The sequence below is a fragment of the Pseudoliparis swirei genome, chromosome 11 (genome assembly GCF_029220125.1).
Source record: "Pseudoliparis swirei isolate HS2019 ecotype Mariana Trench chromosome 11, NWPU_hadal_v1, whole genome shotgun sequence".
NCBI classification, from domain to species: domain Eukaryota; kingdom Metazoa; phylum Chordata; class Actinopteri; order Perciformes; family Liparidae; genus Pseudoliparis; species Pseudoliparis swirei.
In genome coordinates, this window is record NC_079398.1 from 13,244,941 (window position 1) to 13,263,493 (window position 18,553).

Genomic DNA, 18,553 nt, shown 5'->3' on the forward strand with positions numbered 1-18,553 from the left:
TTGTTATGGTATAGGTTCAGTCACACTGGGCTGTGCTCTGAATTAATTCACAGTTTGATTTAAGGGCCAGTTGTAAGAACAGGTCTCCCCCCGTCGTGTAACTGCCCGAGCAGCCGTGTGAACATGCATGTCCTCGTGTGACACAAGCAGTGCTGAGTCAGCTCAACGTAATCCAACAGACTCTTTGTTTCCCACCTCATGTCTCAGCATCAGGGCTGCGTCACAGCAGCAAAACACGAAAATAACAGAGTTGTAGGTGTCACACTCGGCCAGACAGATGGTCCATGAGAAAATATAAGTGATTGGCTCCCAATTGCTGTTTGAAATGACTCAGTTAGTTGAGCATTGCATTTGCAATTAAAATGCTGTGGGTTCAGTTTCAGTCCACTATCCACACGAGACCAGAAGCATGCTGCGCTGTCACTTGGATGGACAAGTGAGCAGGATATACGCCAGAGCCATAAGCCAGGGCCTGATTTTGTTCGGCGCTGCTCTGATAGATATCATGTTGCTTGCAAAGCTGACAGATTTTCTCCTTTTCCTCTTCGTCCGTTGCCTCCTTGCCCAATCTAATAGCTCAGAGCATTGCTGATTTGCCTTGAGGGTTAAGGATACAATTCCCCTTCCTGTGTTTTTCTAAAGAAAGGCCAGAATTCTGGGGCGATTGCGTTTAACCTTTGGGAGACGGTTAAGAAAGCTGCTCCATCGATTTATCTTGTTCCGAGGATAAGGGGTGTGCCCAGTTGGAAGGGATGCTGCAGGAATAGCTAGACATATTTGGAAATACAGTGGGTACGTTAAGTATTCAGACCCCTTTACATTTTTCACTCTTTGTTTCATTGCAGCCATTTGCTAAAATCCCAAAAGTTCATTTTATTTCTCATTAATGTACACTCAACTACCCATCTTGACAGAAAAAAACAGAAATGTAGAAATCTTTGCAAATTTATTAAAAAAGAAAAACTGAAATATCACATGGTCATAAGTATTCAGACCATGCATCATTCCCAAGAAGACTCATGGCTGTACTAGTTCAAAAGGGTGCGTCTACTCAATACTGAGCAAAGGGCATTAAGGGTATTTCAGTTTTTCTTTTTTAAGAAATTTGCAAACATTTCTAAATTTCAGTTTTTTTCTTTCAAGATGGGGTGCTGAGTTCACTTTAATGAGAAATAAAATGAACTTTTTTAATTTTAGAAAATGGCTGCGATGAAACAAAGAGTGAAAGATTTAAAGGGGTCTGAATACTTTACGTACCCACTGTCTCTTCTGAACCGTCCTGGTTACCGCTCTAAACATATGTTGCACAGTGGAGATATTTTAAGCAAATCTAAATGTGGGTTTAAAAATGAACATGACGGATGTGTTCCAATGTTCAGATTCTCCACAGGGGGCAGATACACAACCACATTAAAGTACCGAAGCAGTTTGGCGTGTTTGATGCCAGTAAAATGACAGATCCTTATCGCTGATGCAAAACATTAAAGGCTGCATCATAACTCTCTCATGTGTTGCCTCAACATGGAGACTCTTCCTCACTTAGTGCGGTCGGCCAACATGCTCACCACTGCCAAGCCTGAAGGTCGCACCGCTTTGATCTCTCTGTCTAGTCCAGCGTTCTATTATCTTTTAACTTTGTTTTCAACTCCAGTTAAGGTGTGGGCCAGTGGAAGAGTGGGGCCTGTCAGTGGAGATATAATGCTATTTAAATGCTAATGTGTTAAGAGGAGCAAAACAACCTTCACTCACACTCTGCACTGGGGCGGAGCAGCAGCACCAAACAAAAGCCCTAATAAATGAGACTCTTCCTCTGTCACGCCACCGCTCGTCCCATTTATAAGGTGTTTTTATCTCCGTCCAGCTCAGAGGGATTTGACAACCTTATAGACCTGGATGCTGGTTCATGTGTTAGGTCATGATAGGACGATTGCACAATGTGCCAAGTGTTGCCAATAGCCAAGCTGAATGGGATTTGTAAATGGTTTCTCTTCTGAGGACTTCTTGTCTCTCCAGTGAAAAGCCCCAAAGTGTGTCAAAGACGACAACAGTGAGGATCCCTGCCTTTTCCTTTTCTTAAAAATATCCGATAATCGTATTCGTCTTCATCTGCCTGATGGTTATTGTCGTCAACATCTAACCTCATCCACATTTAGATGTGTGATGGCGCGACACTCAAAGATAATGGCGTCTTTCCGCTGTATATTGTGCTGACATTTAATTTGTCATCCAGTTTCTAAATTCACCCTCCATCCAAGTTGGCAACCTTGCCAGGAAGCCGATAATGCGATGGCAGGTGCTGGCATTTGTGTCAGGACAACAAGCCGCCGCTCGGGCCACAGATGTGATGTCACAGATACATGTCTCCACGTCTGCAGAGCGCGAGCCAGAAGGATGCACACTCGCCGAGAGGGCTGCTTTCCCTCGAGCCGCCTCGTGGGAAATATGAAATAACCTTCGATTTACAACCTTGTGTTGAAGGACTAACTCCTTGAATCAGGCGTTTGTACTTTTTTCTTTCCTTAAGAAAGACTTACATTTTGTATCAGCATAGGAAGAGTTGGAAAGAAAAGGAGAAAGAGATATGTTGGCCAGATGAGTCTGTGATCTGTCGTACGATCCCAGGAACTCCGCCGGTAGATACTTTATTCTGCGCGGCTCCCTGAGCGACCTCAGGGAATCGTCGGCCGTCAGAGTAAGCCCTTTGGAGTAAGACGGTTACATAACTTCAGCTAGATATGTAGCATCAAATCAATCAATCATCCACCATCATCCTTCTGCTGCAATTACTGCTGCAGTTACCTGGACTCAGGCTAAGGAAGAGCCCCGGATTCAGCCTGTAGGACCGGAGAGCCACATGTTCAGCTCTGTGATGTGCAGCCTCACAAAAGCAGTGCCTTCCGAGGAAGAATATGCATGCTTAGAGTAGCCTGGTTTAATTTGACATCAGCTTGGCGAGTTCGACATCCTCGTGTAAGACTGGTAAACAACGAGAATCTGTTTTCATCTCGACAGATGGAAGACGACAGCAACCGAAGAGCAAGGCTCCACCTCCGGCGTTCGAGATCTTAGGCCTCATTAAAAATAGGTTCGAATGGCATTCATTTTATCAGATTTAAAAAGGAATTCGAAACATCCATCCGTAGTCACAATTCACCAACGTCGTTCCCATGATCTCGGACGGATTTTTGGGATTTGCGAATGTGAGACTTTCTTAGAGCTATATTGATAAAATGATCAAGAGGAAATTCATCGCTATACCAGTGACAAACATACTGAGGATGCAGTGACAGGGCAGGTGGGGATTTTTCAACAGCGCTGTCTTGTTTGTAACTCGTGTGAGTGAAGCTCACAAAGCTGCATTTCAATGTGGAACCTCAATGGAATGAGTTTTGAGTTAATAACTAAATTGTTGCTCAATGGTTGCAGGAAAGGACAGAGATGCAAATGTGGCTCTTTTTGAGAAATGTAACTATGACAATGTTGTATGATTTTTTTATGATGTAACGTGATTTGTCAGGTATTTAATTTGCACAATGTATTTATCAAACGGTTATTTAAAATATATACTATTCCAGCAGAGACAGTGCACGTTCTCAGGATGCCGAAAAATAAATGTGTTCGCATGACCGAAGGATGCAGCGACTAGATAATGAGGCAGTTTGTGTAATATGGATTTATTAAGACAAATGTACCATTGTTCCTGTGTTCTGTGGGTGTATAAGGTGGATTAACTAACTTCCAGCAAACATCAATGCTGTGAAGGGTTTTATTCATATCTCCAACCCCTCATTGCAGGTCAGTTTCTTGAGGGCCTTAATAAAGCCTTTTTCATTCTTAGCTTTGTCCGAAGCCACCTTCCACACATTGTCCATCAGATAAATGAAATTTAAATTAAGAGCCCTGGAAGTGACTGGTAATTTCTGGTCAGGTTAATTAAAATGACTCACTTAAATATCCTCATTTTTTTTTTTTTTTTTCAATTCTCATGACACAACGTTTAAAGGGAAACTCCTTCTGGAGGCTTTTGTGGCTCCACAAGGAGGTGCACAAGGTCTAATAACTTTGCTCTACTGATGTCAGCTGAGCTTTAGGCTCCTGGCTCAAGGCGATATTAGCTATTAGCAGAAGAAACCCAAATCTCTGATCGGCAGTCGAGTTGCATTGTGGAAAGATCGCAGGGCCCAGGTTTGGAAAAACAAGAAGAGTGCATGCTCTTTGTATCCAGTGGGCCATGATGATGATGATGATGATGATGATGATGATTGAAAATGCTTTAAACCGAAAGAGGAAGCTGTTCAATGCAAATCATTTCTGTGGAAGACAGGGTTGTTGTCCTCATTTGTAAAGATGTAGACACAAGTTGTTCCTTATTGGTATTGAGATAGTTATGGGGTAATGTGGCCTTCATTATGAGGAATAGCAGCACTTGTAATACAATATTTCAAGAATATATTGATTTATCAGTACATTAATATTGTTTAAAACGTCCACAATTTTGCCTAAAACTCCCGTACTCCTCTTCCTCTCCCCGCTGTAGCTCATAAAACCTCTCCTTCATTTTATGGGGTTACAGAGAGAGTGAAAGTGCACTGGTTTATGAAGCGTAACATTGGCCGGCAAGCAAGCTCAGATACAGCTTTTCTTTTTTTGTTTGTTTATTTTCTATTTCACAAGACAGGATGCAAATACGTTTGAAATATACGACCCGGGCTAGCTATTCTGAACAATATTCAGATGTTCATGGTGAAACCAGACAGCAGATAACTAGAAATGCTTCTTATTAATAAGATTCTGCACGTGATATATGTTCCGTTTGTATCGCATAACTAAATTAGCACTAATTTAAACCTCATGAGGTGGAAAAGTGTTTGTATAAAGGCCTTTAGATTGGCTTCAGGTCTTCTCTACATTGTGAGCAGGGATGGATTAACCAACGGGCCTACCGGGCTCAGGCCCAGGGGCCCATGAGCTTAGGGGGCCCCTGGGCCTGAGCCTCCGCGCGTGACGTCGCTGTGATTAACATTGTATTGATATGAATATGATGATATGACACGATGCGCCGTAGCCGGTATATGCTAGGCTTAAGTCATTCATGTCAGTAACAAGGCCCCAATAGTCAAACTGAGGGATGGATTACCGAACGAGCCTACCGGCACCAGGGGCCCATGAGCTCAGGGGCCCATGAGCTCAGGGGGCCCCTAAGCCAGAGCCTCCGCGCGTGACGTCGCTGTTATTACCTTCGCATTGAAAATGCCGGAAGGTTATGTTTTGATCGCCGTGTATTTATTTATTTATTTATTTGTATGCGTGTTATTCGCAAAACTCAAAAAGTATTGAACCGAATCGCATGAAATTTGGTGGGATGATTGTTTATTATCCGGGGACCAGTTGATTAGATTTTGGGATCGATCGGGTCAAAGGTCAAAGGTCATGAACAGGTCAAAATCTTTCGCAGAACTCAAAAGTATTGAACCGAATCGCATGAAATTTGGTGGGATGATTGTTTATTATCCGGGGACCAGTTGATTAGATTTTGGGATCGATCGGGTCAAAGGTCAAAGGTCATGAACAGGTCAAAATCTTTCGCAGAACTGAAAAAGTATTGAACCGAATCGCATGAAATTTGGTGGGATGATTGTTTATTATCCGGGGACCAATTGACTAGATTTTGGGATCGATCGGGTCAAGGTCAAGGTCAAAGGTCATGAACAGGTCAAAATGTTCTTGAATCGCATGAAATTTGGTGGGATGATTGGTTATTATCCGGGGACCATTTGATTAGATTTTGGGATCAATCGGGTCAAAGGTCAAGGTCATGGAAAGGTCAAACTCTTTTTTTACCATAGCACGATACATTTTTGTCCAATTGGCATGCAACTAATGCCAAAATGTTCATAATTCAATGCCCAATCTTGTGATATGCGAAGGTATGCGCTCTACCGAGTGCCCATTCTAGTTAACATTGTATTGATATGATGATATGACACGATGTGCCATAGCCGGTATATGCTAGGCTTAAGTCATTCATGTCATGGTCATATAATTCACGTTATGTTGTCTGCTCAGCTCCGGTATAGTTGTTCCATACGGACTGTTTTGTTAGCGATGTTTTTTTTTAAAAATTATACTTATTTTTTTGTAAACAAATATTTGTTACGTCTTTTTTTTTCTTCTTTTTTTTCGGGGGGGGGGGGGGCCTTGACACGTCCAGGCCCAGGGGCCCGTGGTTTCTTAATCCGTCCATGATTGTGAGTGTTTCATCTGTGTGTTGCTTTAGGGGTCGTGTTCATTGATCCAAATGGAATTTTAACCCTGATTGTTCAGACGTGAATGAAATGACGGATTTGTAATGACTTAGGTGTCGATCACACCAGACGCCACTTGCAAAAGCACAGCCGCTTAAAAACACACCTTGGCAAAAACACGCCAGGCAAAACAGCGCGGTGCGCCTGTGGAGCACCTTCGTGCGCAACCGGGCGCTAAAACTTTGTTTATAAAATTCAAGCCAACGTTGCGCTCTTGCCTTTGCCTTGTGGGATGAGGAAGAGGATAAAGCCCCCAAAAAGCGAGGTTTTTGTGTTCACGATATTCACGAATACCACCATTTGTTCCACGAATTGTGTCTGGATGAGGAAAATTCTTCGTAATTAAAGACCCCTAATAAAAGTGTCACGTCGAAGTTTGCCATTTTCTTTTCAATTTCCCGCTGTTCATACCACACGAAAACCGTAAGGAAAGCCCGCCTTTATCCGATTGGCTGCCTTGGCCGAGTGTAACATTGATGAGCAGTGCAACTCCGCGCCTCGCGCTTAAAGTTGAGAATATTTTAACTTTTATGCGCGGCTAAAAAAAACGCCAGAAAACGGTGCACGGCATTTAAAAGGCGCTCATGAAAGGCCGTACCAAAACAATGGTTTTTATACCAACGCGTTTTTGAGAATCGCGTCTAGTGTGATCGACCACACAGTGTGATGAGGCTTCAAGATCCAGTCATACTCTAATTGAGTTCAATGCAATGGAATAGAGCGATGGGCTGTCTGCATACACAATTGGGTTTTAATCTAAGATAATAATCTGGAGAAAGCAGGGAGGGCGCATTTGGTGTTTAAGTCTCCCAAGGATGCCTCTCTGGCCGTATGCCTCACGGCGTTCTCTCAGGGCTTTGACGGATGACACCAGCACCACGGAGTGATAGGCTATTATTTCACTTTGCATCGGATAAATGGCACTGCCGGCTCCTACCTGTCGCCTGCCGTTCTCTTTCTTCCGTTCTCTATTTTTTCCCTTTCTCTCTTGCCATCACAGACCTGCAAAGCAGAGATGAAATGGGATTGATTTTGTCTTTGCAAATCTGTTGATTTCACTTTCACATGTTTGCCTTTTGGAGTTTTTCATGCCTTTTGCCCCAAGTTGTTGAGGAGAGTGAGCGTATGGGGGATAACGACCAACCTGGCCGAGGCCTAGTCATTTGATCCAAGGCTTCGTTGCCCATCATCTTGTAATGTGATTTGCATTTTTTATTTGTTTTTAACCTTGGGTGTGATCTTATACTCTCTGCCTCTCTTTCAGACCAACAGTATTCATGGACGCCCTCGCAGTACTTCGATGAGGACAGCTACTCCCCTCCACCCAGGAACATGAAGGGTCTCTCTGGCGGGCGCCCTGCCCAGCTCCACCTCACCTCTCCCAACTCAGCCCACACCTGTGGACTGGTAGAATGCGACCATCCCCTGGACCATCACCTCCACCATGGCAGCTCACGGCCTCCCTCCTACCTCCTCAGCCCCACAGAGAGCTGCCCCCTCGAGAGTCACCATCGCTTTTCCCCGCGGAGCTCCATCCACTCCGAGTGCATGGTGGTACCGGTGTCCATGTCGGCCACCGACCACTCCATGTCCAGTAGCACTTTCCCCCGCATGCACTATGGCAGCGCTTCGCGGGAAAGCGGCGGCAACACTTCTGGCGGCAGGGACTCCCGGGACGACGGAGGCTCCTCCTCGCACGGCGGCAGTGGCAAAATGAACCGAATCCCAGTGAACCTCCTGGACCAATTTGAGAAGCAGATGCCCCTGCACCGGGATGGCTTCCACACGCTGCAATACCAACGCACCTCCACCACGACCACGACGACAGAGCAGCGCAACGAAAGCCCCGGGCGAATACGCCACTTAGTCCACTCGGTACAGAAGCTCTTCACAAAGTCGCACTCTCTGGAAGGTTCCTCCAAAATGAACGGTACCAAAGGCGACTCGCACCGGGACAACTCCCACCACAACCATCACCACCACCAAGGCCACCACCAAGGCCACCACAAACACAGCAAACGCAGCAAGAGCAAAGAACGAAAGTCTGACGGCAGCGGCAAGCAACGCTCGGGAGGTTGGTGGAGTTCGGATGACAACCTGGACAGTGACAGCACATACAGAACGCCCGGCGTCATGTCCCGGCATCCCGTGGACCACAACAGCCACTGCTACCCCGACTCTATGCACGGCCACCTGGCCGGAGACCTGTCGCTAAAGACCTCCAAAAGTAACAACGATGTCAAGTGCTCAGCCTGCGAGAGCATAAGCATGGCGCCAGAGGGAAAGTTCATGAAGAGGAGCTCCTGGTCAACACTCACGGTCAGCCAAGCCAAGGAGGCCTACAGGAAGTCGTCACTCAACCTGGAGAAACCCATGACACCCACCGACCTCAGGCCCAACATCAGGCCCTGCCACTATCTACAGGTGAGTTTGGCTTATTTTTCCACGTGTCAGTGCTAAATATAACTCTATAATGCAACTTGATTGGAGACATTCACATTCTGGTTATAGCGTTGAAATGAAAGGATCAGTGTGTGGCTCGATGACGGGTACTCGGAGATGGTGATTTGATAGCGACAAGCAATTGAAGAGATGATAAAAAACCTCCATTTCATCTCTCGGCCACTACAGTGATCGAGCATCCGTTCACCATAATGTAAAATTCATAAGGCCCTCAGGCATTGCGGCAAAGAGAAAAAACATCGTACAACACAAAGCAATCTCCTTCTACAGGCATCGACGGCGAGTAGGCAAGGGAGAAAAGTTAGTCATTCTCTCTGGATTCCCAATTGATCTAAAAGACAGTGTTTCGTCCGTGGCCTGGATATTACAATGTGAACCTGTCCTCGGACTCAGCGTGAGGCTGGCAGCCGACGGACGAGCACAGCAGGAGGAATCAATTAACTCCATAAATGATCTGCTCTGGAGGGGGGAAAACCCAGCAATGTGAGAATAAAAGACCAGAGAGCTTCGATTTCGCATATGTTTCAGCCCTGAGAAGAGGGTTAGCATTTAGCCCATGATAGGCTCTACGGGAGACCCATAGCTCCGCGGAGATCGATTTAGAGCGATTCGGCACTTTACGCCGAAGAGTCTCTCAGGTTTTGTGCATGCTGGAGGGTATGCGAAAGGGGGAAATAAAAGAGAGCGCATTTATAAACCCCAAACTGCAAAAGTTGAGAGAAATAGATCTTGTAACAATGCTGCTCAATATACAACGGTCGGATGTCTGATAGCATTATGTAAGCACCCACTATAAAACTAAAATAAAGTGACCAATTCAGCTCACCGGGAGAGACTCTAAACTCTAAGCAGGAGTGTGTTGTATGGATTAGAGACGGTTGTAAACGGAAAGCCAATACATTACTCAAATCAGCCAATGGAGCCAAAGAAACGACTCAATCTGAGCGCACGTCAACAGAAAATGTTTCAGGGGACTCATTTTGACGAGCCTATTTTTTACACATAACTGATGATCATTTTGAACTGGACAGGCAGTGCACTCATCCACTCCATTTTTTTTACAATCCCACTAAGTGCAGTAATCTCTCAATGAGCGCGCCGGGTGTGTTTAGTGCCCTCCTCCAGCTCCTTGCTTACTTCCATTCGGTCATTCAACTGAGGTAGTGTCCGAGACGTGGCACTATAAACACTTTCTAAAAATACCCTCCTCTTTCCTGCCGCAGGGCTAAATATAGCCCAGCGTTATCAATTCAATTCGAGCAGGGTGACACATCCCCCCTCCACACCCACCCCGGAGGAGAATCAATGCCCTCTCGGGATGCTGGGAGATGTTTCGAGGGAGAAAGTTGAAGGTACACGCTGCCGAGGCCTGTGCCTCCGTGGATGCAATTAGATACTCCTGAGAAGCAGAGGGGAAGAGACGGCAGAAAGATGGATGCTTTGGCTCACCGTGGCTGCAGTCGTTGCTCGCCACCAGAACCAAGAGGCAGGAATGATGCTTATCACACACCAAGGGGTCACATTGAGAGGTTTTCCCTTCCTGCGGCTGAATCGAGATTACCCGCAGCTGTCTGCTATGTTACAACATCAACTGTATCCTGGGAGAGTGTGTGCACTGAATGTTGGTCTGTGTGAGAGTGTCTGTGTCTGTGTGTGTGTGTGTTGGGGGGTGTTTATCGCACACCAGATGGTTTGATGATGTGCTAGTCACCTTGTTTGCGTCCTTGGTTGATGACGAGGAGGAAATGAAAACCTTCTGAAGTGTTGCGAAAGGCGAGCTGACGGCGTGACTTATCTTGTTGTTAATCTCTGTGTGAAAGCAGCAAGTGCGTGTGCATGTGTGTGTGTGTGTGTGTATGAGAGATCGATTAACTGAACATTGGGGGAGACAGAGATAGATTGATATTGGCTGCCCTTTCCCTGAAATGACCAATGTTGTGGATCAGACCTGGCATTGGCCATCGCTGTCTCTGGCTAAGTCATTTCACAAGTTAGCCCCAATTAGTCCTCCCCAAGACACACACACACACGCACACACACACACAATAGTTTTCTGTGAGCTTGATATCAATGAAACATTCTCCCGTTGTTGGCGGCAGGCTCTGCTGAATGAATTTCTCAAACGTGCACTCTCCAAACTTGATATCCAAATACACCTGGCCTGCAGCTGTAATCAATGCCTCCTCCACTTGCACCCCGTCCATAACGTCCCTGCACAATACCTTTGTCCTCATGACAACGCTCAGTCGTGATTAAGTCAGCCGCTCCAGCAGACGCCACTTTGCTCTCTCCCTGCATACAGTCCTGTAGTACAAAGGGAGGATTAGTCTTTGATAGTTTTGCTGATAGTGCAATGTGGAGGGATTTAATAAGCCAATTAAATGCCATGTTGGCTTGCCAAAGGTGGAACTTGAGAGGCAGAAAGGCAGCTGATTAAATTACAAAAGGGAAGTGCAAAGCAGCAGAAACTAAACTGGCACTGTGACAGGAAGGTACCGCAACCCCACCACACAGGGGTTCCCTAACTTATTGCATTCAGGGGTTCCCAGAAATCTATGCGGCCTTCCACCTCGATGAGTAAGATCCTGTTCCAGGATCTCTGGGATCAGTTTGTAGATAAATGTTTCTCATCTCTGTTGCCTGAGGCGACAGCGTGGATTTGTGAGAACCACCATGACGCTGAGCATCTGCTCATATTTGTGTTTTGGTTGTCAGGCTGGAACCATTCGATTGCTAATTGTTAAAGCATATTCTTCCATATCTTCTTTGTCTGTGCAGCTGCTCGCCCACAGCGCATCAATAAGACCAGCTCTGATAGCATCTTCCTTTTTGGAGGGTTTAATACTAGCATGTGCTGCTTTAATAAAATAGTCTTTTAACATAACAGCCCATCCATGTGGCGCCCAGTCTGGGGCGTACAGTACCTTGTGGCTTCTCATGGTGTTGAGAGAATGTGTTCGACAGAGGGATATCTCACATTATTGTACTGGCTTGTATTTTCCAATTTCTGGTGTGCCCTGTTCCATCTTTTAGTTGTTTTGTAGTTTATTGCATGGTTTGAACAGCTCTCAGCAATCTCCCGTAGGATTCTATTTACACAAAAAAAGTAGCTGTAAATAAACCAACTGTATGGGATCTCCCCTCCAGCAGCAGCAGACACACCAGCTGAAATGAAAAATAAATCACTCAGCAGCCAGATATTGTTTCACTGGAGTTGGTGAAGAAGATATTGAAGTCACTTGATTCACGTACGCCATGTTTATTTGACAAGTCAGTTTCCATTGCACTTCGCTTCATTTTGCTTTTCTTGATACGGCAACTTTTCAACCTCAGGCAAGGCTTTTTTTTTAAATCATATATTTCAAAAAATGTGTTAGTATTTTATAAGTTTCCACTCTGGTGTGTTTGTACGCACATTGATCACAATGTGGAGAAACCTCAACATGGCCAATGATGTAAATATGAATGGCTGGCGACGAAACGGGAGACTGTTCACAGGGTTCAAATGGGGAACGTAATTTAAAAGACCGTAACAGAAACCGTATAAAGATGGATCGTAATGTGTGGATGGATGAAAAGCGTGTTGTGAATGTTGAATGATGCATTCAACCAAGGCGGGCAAAGAGTGGGAGGAGTCATCACCGCATGAGGAAAACATGTTTCCATTTATATGTTAAACTCGTTGTTCTTACTCTGTTTGTGTGCTCTTTTTCAAGGTTTCTTGCGTTTTTCTTTTTTTTCTTCTCTGGCATCTTGAAGAATGGCTTTGATGTGTTTTTGACTAAGATGTTTTTTCCCGTCCTATCTTATTATGTTTCGTAAACTAGTGCGATAAAACAGCCTTTGTCTAGAGCTTGTTCTGCTGTGATGTCCTTTGTTTCCTGGTTTCCTTAATTTATTTTGAGTTTTCAGCTGTAGGTTTTAAATATGAGTTGGCGGTGGGCGTGCAGTAGGTGTTTGGTCGGGTAACTGTTGGCTAGTAAGAGAAAGAGAAAAGAAAACAGCACCTACTCCATCCCACACTGCATATCCATGCAATCCTGTGGGAGGAAATGAGGGGCTGGAGGCTGGTGGGTGGGATTACCGATGATAGAACAATGATGGAGCCCCCCTTTTCCTTCCTGTCTGCCTCCCAGTCAAATCTCCATCTTTCTACACTACATCCACTGTATCCTGCAACCCCCTCTCTCTCTCTCTCTCTGTGTCCCTTGTCTGTCTCACTTTATTTTGTAATGCAATGACTTATGTTTCTTCGTCGGAGAGGTGCTGTGTATAGATAGAGCCGCAGAGTTAATCAATGAAATGCACTGCTGCACTGCAGGAGCATTGGCTGAGAGCTGCTGCACACACACACATAAATACACACCACAACCCCTGTGGGAATGGATCAAAGCACTGAAAGTAAATGAAGACACACACAGCCAATATGCCAATGTGTGCATAGTCCTGCTATGAGATGTGTGTGATTCATTACACCGGTTTTAATTATTGGCAAAGTTGAAAGGCTTCACGCTAAGTGTGAGGAGTTGTTGTCATAAGAGAAAGGCATCTGAATAAATAATTTCCCCCAAGTCATTCCTGGTCTTTATTGAGCAAAAAAGTGAAAGGAAGTGAAAGTTCTGTTTTTGGGATAATGTCACTTTAACTATGGATCTTCACACTCGAGCTGTGAATTTTCGCGCCGCTCCCACAAACTTTGGCTCGTGTTCACAAAAGGCTTCACGTCATCGCCATATTATGGGCTGTTAAACACAACAGAATGTGGCACATTTATCTCGGAACATAGAATCATCAAAAACACCCCAACAATGCACGGAACACTTTGCTGCAGGCTCACCTCCCGAATCCCATGCCTTCGCTTCGTATGATCTTTGGTTCATGATGACAAGTCACCATATTTCACCTCTGTGGAGCAGACTGGGACGCCATCTGTGTTTTCACAGCAATCAATAGGAGCGCGCTGCTGTTTTTCTTTATCTGCTCAAGGAGACACGATACAATCTATTCAGTTTATCAGCGAATCCAAATTAAACAACTCTAGCCACAGCTTGCGCCTGTCCTCTGGCGTTACTTTCATTAATTAGACGTCTAAAAATATCAAAGCCCTCCAAGACTTAATTAACCCATCGACTCCATTTGTTAACCGGTGCATGCCCAATCTTTGGAGAGGAGATGCGTGTGTTAAGTGTGCGTTCACTTCCTTTAGGGTTTAAAAAACATTTTCTTGCTCTAACGCCTTCCTTGCCTTAAAATTTGCGACCTAGCTTTACCAAACGGACACACCATAATCCCCATCAATCATGCCCCCCCCTGCCCTTTCCCTATCATGCCATCGTCACACCATAGACATAGATCACAGGTATCAAACACAAGGCCCGCGGGCCAAATCCGTCCCGCCACATCATTTCATGTGGCCCTTGACAACTTGAAAGACATATTCATCCCCTTTTCTTAAAGAAATGTAAGAAAAATATCCTGTGTTTTTATTTTGGATTTCAAATCAAATGGATTCATGTTATAATATGAGAGAACATTTCTTATGTACAATATTTCTGCACTCAAATAGACAATAATCAAATGCAAAGAGAGTTATTTAACACTATGTTGGGGAGTAGTTTAAACGTTTATATGTCTCAGTTACAACCCTTTGAGGGTAGCCGTGAAGCTGATGTGGCCCACGGTGAACATTTGTTTGACACCCCTGCCAAAGATGAAACATTGGAGTCAGAGGCTGCTTTGACCCAGCATTCTGTGTGGATAACAAAGAGTTGGCTGTAATGAAGCCATAATTTATCAATTGTTCAAGCTGTTTTGATTTGATGTGACACTCGTTAGAATAGTCACTTTGTGTGGTGCCAGAGGTTAGTAGAATTTGTATCATGGGAGAAGTCTTTATTTTTCAGGATGTAAGCGAACGGATACATTCATTGTTGTTTGTGTATTGCATGTGACATGTCTGACTTTGATTTGCATTTGAAAAAAATGTTCTTTTTCAAATTTCAGCTTCTTTTCTTGTTTTTCAGATTGTTCTTGACAGAATTGCTTTTCGATTGTTATTTTCCAATAGATGACATTTGCTTCAGAAAGTGATTAAAGTCATGCGTCTGGCGCATTAGTGACATTTGGATGCAGCCTATCTCCTCCTGACATTTCCAACAGTCAGTCAGCTGCCGGCCTGTTGGTTGTGAACCTGAGTAGTTAGTTAGTCTCTGAGGAAAGGTTCAGAAAAACAGAGAATGTGTACTTTAAGTACAACCACACATTAATACAGTATTTCAATTACTAATAGTGGTTGGGAGGCTATTTTAAAGTTCCTCTTTAGTACGGCTCTGGTCCAAGTCAAAGGAATATGGACCCGAGTCAGATTTATCTTAATGAAATCTCGAGCCGGGTGGATTGGCACGGCGCCAAGGCTGATCCGTCTGCCAGGAAGTAAAGAGACGGATAGATGTGGCGTCAGTGAAGCCTTCAACTTCCATAGGCTGTAAATATTACTCACAATGTCATATTTTACGAGTACGAATCATGGACCATGTAAATGCGTGTCCGGCCAAAACTTCTGGCCATGGCACACATTGTCAGCAAAGTGCAAGAAGGAAAAACAAGGGAAGAGAAGCGAGAGAGGTGTGTGTGTGTGTGTGTGCCTTTGTGGGACTGGAGAGGGTCTTTGCATCTGTGTGTCATCTGTGAGTGTGTCTGCGGGAGAGGCTGAGACCCTGAGTCAGCTGCTATACTGATGTTGGCCCGGGGATTGAAATATGCTGTACTGTTTCACGACAGCAAAGCGAGAGAGTGTGTGAGGTAGAGAGAGAGAGGGGAAGAGAGAGCGTTGTTGTGTGTCATGAGCGTTGCGAACAATCCTCATCATCAGTTATCTACAATGAGTGGAGAAATTATCCTGCAGATTTTAATAAACCACACCACCAATAGAGAAAGACTCACTTGATAACATTTACTGTATACGTTGTATAATGCCACGTACAATAATGGAACCACCAAGGTCATGATTCAGAAAATGCTCCGCGAGATCTGTATTCACAGATGTTGTGTACCATTACATCACTTACGTGTGGGCCGCCTGAAATGGATTCCAATAACAAAAGTGCCTCTGTGAGCAAAGCATGCCAGACTAATGTCAAAGGGCATTAACTTCCACTTGCTGCTGCAGATAGCCTGTTTCCAAGATGCTCTGCTTGTCTTCCTGCTCGCTCCACCTTCAACGTTCAAGACTGTCCTGATCGCTGTGAAACATTCACTCCGTATGTAGTCAAAACGAGTGCAAGTGAGACGCCCCGTTCTCCCTGTGAATGGGACAATGATGACGTCTGAAGACTCAACTACCCGAGCGGGAGAAAATAGCTAAATGTAAACGGCCGGGCTTGTTTTGATGGCAGGTCTCTAAGTCCTATATCTACGACAGGGAAGGCAAAGATAGCTCACTTTCTCCATTTCCAAGCGGTATATTACCAGGAATTATGATTAACAGCCCAGCAAACTTTATGACATTGTTTCAGTCAGCTGGCTTTCAGCAGATTTTTCTACAGGAAAGCTCAAAGACTGAGCAGCTGTGGACGCTGTGGGTAGTAAGGCTTTAATGTGTGTTGATTCATCGTGAAAGTGGTCCTGTGGAACTCAATGGGTGGAACCAACTGTGCAAGAGAAAGGGGGTTCAGTTCAAGCGTCTATCAAATAATGCACTGCTTCATCACTTGGAAATGTCATAACGCTGGAGTTTAAATAAAATGCTCTAACATTGCTCCATTTATATCGACAGGGCTCAGTAGTAAAGACAAATCTCAGTCCTTTTATAATATACTAAAGACTGGATTGTTGTTATGCTCTTGTAATGCAGAGGTGGGAATATTTCAAAGTGTACTGTTATAACCTTTTACCTACGGTCTTGTGAAGGAAGTACAATCTTGCAAAAGAGTAATATGATGCATAATAATATTCAAAGGTAGATCCTTCTGATGAACATTCAGCCGCTACATAAGATAAGATGAAACTAAAGTATGAATAAATGGAAAGTTAATAGTGTACAAACATTCATACTGTTGCCTCGTGTAACAGCTTTATAAAGGTATAATATGAGGTGACCAAAGCAATCTTTTATTACATTAACTGTTGCCACTCCCCATTTCACCCAGGTGCCCCAAGACGACTGGGGGGGCTACCCCGGCGGAGGGAAGGATGACGAGATCCCTTGTCGTCGGATGCGGAGCAGCAGCTACGTTAAAGCCATGGGGGACGAGGAGAGCGGAGAATCGGACTCCAGCCCCAAAGCATCGCCTCAGAAGTTTGTGCGACCCGACGCCCTGGTCAAGGCCATCATCAGACCCAGGGACATGCTGGACTCCCAGAGGTACAACACATGCGACTTTGAAAGCTCAATCGTGTTGTGCTCTTCTTCTTTTTTGCATGTGTCCCTGTTTATGTATTCAGCTCACGTCGAAGGTCGATGTCGCAAAGCGAACCTCGTCCGTCGTGATAATTCATCACGCAATCCGACTCTCATTTTGTGTCTCGAAATCTGAAAGTAACCCTGTGAACAGGATTACGGGATATGAATGTAATAATATCATCTCTCAGTTTGCAAAAAAAACTTTATGCCCATTGATTTGTGTTCCCTGGGATCCAAACTGGGCACACTGAGGTTTGTGATACAACCACTTTGTGTGCCACAGACATTTTTAACATGTAATCGTTGCAGAAAATGTCTGGAAATATCCCATATGATATCCCATATGTGTGTGTGTGTGTGTTGTAATCTAATCTTTGAAAAATCCTGAAAACATGTGATTCATTTGAAAGGAATTATCTCCACTTTTCTATTGCCATGACACGCTGCTTTATGTGTTCCTTTATATCTTAGGAGAACACCTTTTGGTCCAGTATCCGGCTGCTTTTACTTTGTGCCATGATTATTGTATTCTTATCCTTATGTTCCATATTTGCCTTACCTTCTGTTGCACCTCACATCTGTCTTCATCTTTATTTTGTTCATTTTCAGTTCCCGTTCACTTCAACATGGCAATAGGTAAACACCAGCCACTAACGAGAAAGATGTCGTCGTCACCTGGCACTGGTTGTTTCTCATAAGGTTGTTGAAAAGCATTATTTCCAACAGTTTTTTAGATGTTCATATTTAAATTATGAAACCATATATGTGAAACTATTAATATGTTACTTATTTTCTTAATATACTTCCTAATGTGGTTTTAAATTGCATTGCTGCAGTACTTCGGCCCCCAAATGATTGCATTGTGCATAACTGATTCATTTTTTCCTGACTTCACTCTTCAAAGGGAAATGTTCCTCTTTGTTTGCAGCATGGGAAAACAGATGTCTATTTTAATTATTTAAGTTACAGTTTACAAAATCTCCCATCCCGCCTGCTCTTTCAAAACACAATCTTTTTAATCTGCATTTGCAGTGCTTTGTGAGCCGTGTATCTTGAGAGCGTTGACGAGTCACGGCTTGAGTTCAGCGTGGAGGTCCACGTCGACGGCCTGGAGCCGCAGCGCATCGGAGGCCTGGTTGTTTGTACCTCGTTTATTCATAGACAGTTGGATGCAGCTTTTTCTTTTATTATGCATTTCTGTTGTAGAGAACTTGAGAAGTAACTTCCACTTGGCTTGAATGACTCACAGAGGTTCTTCATGTGTTCATCAAAGCCATTTGGCAAAAACTGCACGTTTAGTTTTAGAGGAATAGGCTTTTACAATGTGTTGTGGGCCTCCCTTCCTTCACGACATCTATTAAAAGCATCTGTTTCTCTCCCATCA

The 18,553-nt window shown here is 44.3% G+C and overlaps 1 protein-coding gene across 1 annotated transcript in view; it reads left to right on the forward strand.

Moving 5' to 3' along the window:
* The window catches only part of dlgap2a (discs, large (Drosophila) homolog-associated protein 2a), a 172,453-nt gene that overhangs the window by 119,725 nt on the left and 34,175 nt on the right, over nt 1–18,553 (forward strand). The window contains exons 4-6 of the mRNA XM_056426739.1: nt 7,570–7,936; nt 7,970–8,729; nt 16,916–17,130. Coding sequence (XP_056282714.1) covers nt 7,570–7,936; nt 7,970–8,729; nt 16,916–17,130 — 1,342 coding nt within the window. The remainder of the gene's footprint in view (nt 1–7,569; nt 7,937–7,969; nt 8,730–16,915; nt 17,131–18,553) is intronic.